The 5,288-nt window shown below is 46.6% G+C and overlaps 1 protein-coding gene across 1 annotated transcript; it reads left to right on the forward strand.

Annotated features, from left to right (window-relative positions):
* The first annotated feature begins 42 nt into the window (after window positions 1-42).
* Window positions 43-4,426, forward strand: EME1 (essential meiotic structure-specific endonuclease 1). The gene is made up of 8 exons (XM_010295449.1): window positions 43-733; window positions 816-943; window positions 1,140-1,232; window positions 1,676-1,797; window positions 2,038-2,173; window positions 2,708-2,823; window positions 3,698-3,887; window positions 4,250-4,426. The coding sequence occupies exons 1-8, from the start codon at window positions 43-45 to the stop codon at window positions 4,424-4,426; spliced, it is 1,653 nt and encodes a 550-aa protein (XP_010293751.1).
* The last annotated feature ends 862 nt before the right edge of the window (window positions 4,427-5,288 follow it).

Here is a 5,288-nt window from a genome sequence, read left to right on the forward strand (position 1 = left end):
CGTCCCTCAGGCGCCCGGGACTTTACCTCAGGGGAAAACGAGATGGCGGAGAGCGATGAGGAGGAGCTGCCTACCTTAGCCTCCCTGCTACAGCCATCGCTATCGCCCGGCGGGTTGGACCACCGACGGCCCTCGTCCCCCGCTCTCAAACCGGGGAGGGCGGCGGGAGCGGTTTTGGGGGGGAGCAGTGGGAGCGAGGAGGAGGAGGAAGAGGAGGTGGTGGAGATCGTCCCTCTGCCCGAGAGGATCAAGAGGAGGGTGGAAGCAAAGAGGGAGGTGGCTTTTCAGCGCCCCCAGCCGGGCTGTGGGGATGCAGCAGAGGGAGATGGCGATTGTGCTAGCGGTGACCTGTTGGGACCTGGCAGTGCAGGGCCGCAGGAAGCCCTGGTGTCGTCTAGAGAAGTGTCTTGTGGCAGCCAAAATCGCACGCACGGTGTTGAGAGGCCCTCTTTGTGCCCGCTGCCAGCCTATCAGTCCAGCTCCGCAGATCAGCCTATGAGGCCCTTGGTAACCGGAACAAGCCCAGAAACATCCCTGCCTCCTAAGAAGCCAAAATATGGTCAGAAGGAAAGGGAGGCAATCTGCCAGGCTGCGTGGCAGAGGAGGAAGGAGCGAGAAGCACGGAGGAGGCAGCAGGAGCAGGAAAAAGAGAGGAAGAAGGCCCTTGCCAAGATGCTGAAAGCTCAGCGACCAGGGGAGTGCCAGAAATACATAACAGTGGTGCTAGATCAAGGTACTTGTCTTCACAGCCTGCACGTGCCTTATATTGATTGTCAGTTCTTGCTGTGGAAGCCTGACCCATGCACTGATTTCAGTCCTCTTACAGGTAGAAGGTGGTGGTCAGATCCTTAGTGCTTTGCAGGCTGCAAATTATTCCTGTGTGGTTGAGAGTCAGACCGTTCCCTGTGGCATCACCTGGAGGAGAAAGACGGTATCATCTCAGGTGTGGGAACAAAATCTTGATGTTCTTGCCCTTTTCTTCCTCTTTTATTTGAACTCATTAGTAATTGCATTTAGCAGCCCAAGTAAACACCCTCTAATCTTCTCCCTGCCTCAGAGATCTGAGTGGGAGCATCAGTTTGAGTGAGTGAATTATAAACAGATTGTTGTTCTGGCTGTTTGTTTTCATATCTGGACAGATGGAAGAAGGAGATGAATGGACAGAAGAACCAAACGTCCTGGTTCTGCTTCGCTTGGAGGAGTTTTTGTCCATGGTTCACAACTACAAACAAGTGAGAGCACTTACGACTTCTGTGCTCTCGAATATGCCTTGCTGTAAGGGTGGTGTTTGTCATCCCTCTTCATGGCAGGAGGGTTTCGGTGTGGGATGGAGCCACCAGAAATCTGGTTTTAGAAGCCATTAATGGATCAAAAACACTAGGGTTGTATAATGCAAAGTTCTGACAAGCTTTCTTTCCTAGTTACAATTTTTCACAGATTTTGTTAAGAGGTAGCATTGTCAGTTCAAGTGGGCCTTCTTTTAAAAAAAAAAAATTTTTATTTCTTTCCGCCATAACTTTAGACTGAATCAAGTATTGCTTGCTTGCCCCTGAAGAGCTGTGTGAACAGACTTTTTTTACCTGCAGACCCAGCTGCAGAGTTGGAGCCATAGGTTGCTGGGCTTGCATGTGTAACTTGGGACGGTTTAACTCCTTTTTTCCATTGATCTTTGCAGGAGGCCCAGGGCTGTACAGCAGGACAGAAGGAGACCCTACAGAGCTACGTAGCTCATGTGATGGAGAAAATGCCTGGGAAAATTCTGGCACTGACAGTAGTTCAAGTAGAAAATTATTTCAGGTTAAACATTTTTTTTTTTCTTCCACATGGTTCTATGTTGTCTCTGGCCTTAAAAAATGCCATAGGTGTTTACATCCTTCTAGCAAAGACTGGAGCATAAGAGGTATTCCCACCCAGAACTGCTCCACTATTTGTTATATAGAAACAGAAGCAAAGATCCATCTAGCCTGTCACCACAGTGACCAATGGGAAATACCTGGGGAAGAGCATGAACTCCCAGTCTTACTTTATTCTTCTTGTGTCTCTCAGAGTTCAGGAAAAAAAGAGACTGCAACAGGCAGCAGTGAGTGCAAACCAAGCAGAAGAACAAGGAAAATGGAGAAAAAAACAAGTTAAGGATTCTGGCCTGGAGATAACCAGAATGGACGTGGAAGAAGTGAGTAAAACAGGCATGCAGCCATCATCTCCTGCTGTCTGCCATTGTTTGAACATTTGACCCAATCACACACTTTCTCAGACAGGGGGATTCAGCCTGCATTAGTCCATGTGTATGTGGACAGAGCTCTTTGGGTTCAGTTCCCCACTGCTCAGTTACGTACCTGCTCTCCCACGGGCTGACGTGTCTTGTTCACCTTCAATTACTATGTCAGTGGCCGTTAGCATCTCTCACCCTTCCTGGCCTGCTGGCAAAGCACATTGGTGCTGCCGTGGGCTGGGTGGCCTGCATGTCACAAGAGCCTGCCACTGAGGATCTGCGGCAGCTAGAAGTGGCACTACACTGGTATTAACTGGTGGGAGACAGGCTGCCCCTAAATACTTCAGTGCCTTAAATGAACTGTTCCCAAAATGGGGAGAGAGTCGATGTTCTTGTCCTATAACGAGCTGTTATGAGCCTTTTTTGTTTGACAAGAGTGGAGTTTGATGTGAGAAAACTAATTGTTCCATTTGTTGCTTCCGATGATGTTTACAGGCCTTGGTGGATCTGCAGCTGTGCAAACAAGTTCAAGTCAGCTTTTTTGAGAGCTGGGAGGAGCTTGGAGAGTTTGCCACTATGTTCACAAAAGCTGTAGCTGAAGCACCGTTCAAGTGAGTAAGCAGATGAAGTTTGGTCATATCTTTGGAGAGGCAGCACTTTCACAGTTACTGGGAGGGAGTAGCAGATAATGTGGTTGTACTTCAGTACGACACAGTACGACACAGTATAATGATTTTTAAAGGAGCAGGGGACACAGAGCAGCTGCTAATGCAGCTCCTTCAGTACAGGGTTAGTTCTTGAAAAGTGATGTCCTGCCTGGGAGGGGTGAGGACAGACCCTGGTTTCACATCCGAGTCTTGACATTAAGTAAAGCTCTTGTTCTCAGTTTGATTTTAGGAGTGGGAAGGGAATGCAAGTAGGGTTGGGCACTTAGTGAAGAAGAAAAGCTAGTACAGTATGTAACCAAGAGAGATGTCACTGAGACTGAACCATTTAGCTGTTTCCATTGATAAGGAAGGATAGCAGCACGTTGCACAGCGATAGCAAAAAAGCCATATTGTGCAGCCTCACACAATCCTAGCATTCCTATCACAGCAGCTGCTGTATTTTATATCTCAGCCATGAAAAGAGATGAGACGTTGTTAAAAATGTCATGTAAATCAGTGTTTTATTATGGTTGACAGTGCGAAAGTGAATTCTTGTTTACCACTTTGTATGTGTGTTGGCTTGTGCCCGGATTGCTCCCAAGTACAGGATTGTTTCTTTTTCAGTAGGAAATCCTGGTCTTAAACAAGGAAATTGGTAATGCATGTAAAGAAGACAGGGTCAAAATTTTAGCGTTTACTGTGATGCTGGTGGTGTCTGTAAAAGCACAGAGTGAGAAATGGCTCTCTTGTCTCTGGCTACGTGACAACAGATGCAGGGATAGGCTTTTCTTCATAGCCTCATTGTCTCATTTGCTTTCCCATTATTTGTTCTCCCTAGGCGAGAGCGAGAGAAGACGGGGCTTCCTTTCTATTTAGACGAGGGATGGTGCAGAGGGGTGAAGGTGGATCATTCTGGAAAGGGCCTCTTGGAAGTTTGGACAAGGCAGATACAACAATTTAATCGGGTCAGCCGCGAGATGGCTGAGGCTATTGTGTCTGCATACCCTTCTCCACAGCTTCTGAACCAGGTAAGGATGCCTTAGGAATACTAAGCACTGTATGCAGACAGCCAACAAATGTAAGGAGTGGAAGGAATCACTTAGTTGGTATTACATTTGACACAACAATTCTGTATGAGCTGTTTGCTAAGGTACTGAAGGAACCGATTCCTTCGCACCCATTGCTTTGGGTTTACAGAGCAGACTACTGAGGCAGCAGTATTGGTTCTGCATCAGCCTGTAAGCTCACAGATGAGATCTGGGGAGAGACCAGGTGAAAAATAAGTGTATGTTGTGAAAGGGTAGAGCAGTCACAGGTGTATAGCTTTGATTATCTTCTTGAGCAATGGATGCAAATGGATGGTACCGTTGTTCCTTTGTGTTGCTTCTAGGCCTACAGCAGATGCTCCTTGGAGCAGGAGCGGCAAAACTTGCTGGCTGATATCCCTGTGCACCGTGGCGACGGTGTGACAGCCACCTCCCGGCGGATCGGACCAGAAGTCTCCCGACGAATCTATCTGCAGATGACTTCCCACGATCCTGATCTTTATTTGGATTTCATTGGGTAGTCCCAGGGAATGAGGATTTTACTGTTTGCCTGATCTAAGTATTCAGCTTCCTTCTGGGAAGAAGTGCTTAAATAACAAATAGAATCATTGATCCTACTTGAAAGACTTAAAACACGTTTAGACTTTATTGTAGCAGAAGAAGGTTGGATAATATTGCTGAATGGCTGGAGTTCACACAAGAAAGATGGTGAACATCTTCCGTAAGAGCATGAGTTGGACATGGCTTATGGTACTGGTAGTTCCTTTTATTTGTCTTCCTAGAAAATAAATAAGTTTGAGTAATAATCACCTTTGCTTCTTAACATGCCATCTTGAATATAGACAGCTTTGTTGTCTGTTGAAGGGAATACTTTCTACTACTATCCTAAACTGCAAGTAGTTATCTTCTTTCTCTAGTGTAAAAAATCCTAATGCTAAAGCCACATGGTGCGGCCCCCCCAGCACCTGCTCTAGTGAGGTGGAAGAACTTCACCTCACAAAATAGACTGTTTTCTGCCGTGGCAGATGGGAATGAGTAAGACTAATTTTAAGATATAAATTTAGATTGCCCTGATTCAGTCTCCAGACAGCTTAATCTATAGAGGGTCTTGAAATCTGATTATATGTGCTGGAATTATGAGGTCTAAACAGTTGGCAAAAAAAGCTTTCTTTTAATTAGATTGGGAAACATGCTCGCCTGTCCACGAAGCCATTAGCACTTGTGTGCACACAAGGACAGTTGAGGTCTTTTGCGACAGCAGCACTTACTGAGATGAGTGCCGAGAGTGAATTAAACTGCAGCCAACGTGTGGCAGTCACCCTTTGGAACCATGCTGCCTTGAATGAAAAAATACCCACCTGCTGGGCTAGCGTCAGGTGTTCA

This window comes from Phaethon lepturus, unplaced genomic scaffold (genome assembly GCF_000687285.1).
Source record: "Phaethon lepturus isolate BGI_N335 unplaced genomic scaffold, ASM68728v1 scaffold43049, whole genome shotgun sequence".
Taxonomy (NCBI): Eukaryota; Metazoa; Chordata; class Aves; order Phaethontiformes; family Phaethontidae; genus Phaethon; species Phaethon lepturus.

What these genes read in the sequence shown, in the direction of transcription:
- EME1 (XM_010295449.1), top strand. Translation starts at nt 43, where the DNA reads ATGGCGGAGAGCGATGAGGAGGAGCTGCCTACCTTAGCCTCCCTGCTA. An exon ending in AACAGTGGTGCTAGATCAAG is followed by an intron (nt 734 to 815) that starts GTACTTGTCTTC and finishes CACTGATTTCAG; the next exon opens with TCCTCTTACAGGTAGAAGGT. An exon ending in TGGTTCACAACTACAAACAA is followed by an intron (nt 1,233 to 1,675) that starts GTGAGAGCACTT and finishes TGATCTTTGCAG; the next exon opens with GAGGCCCAGGGCTGTACAGC.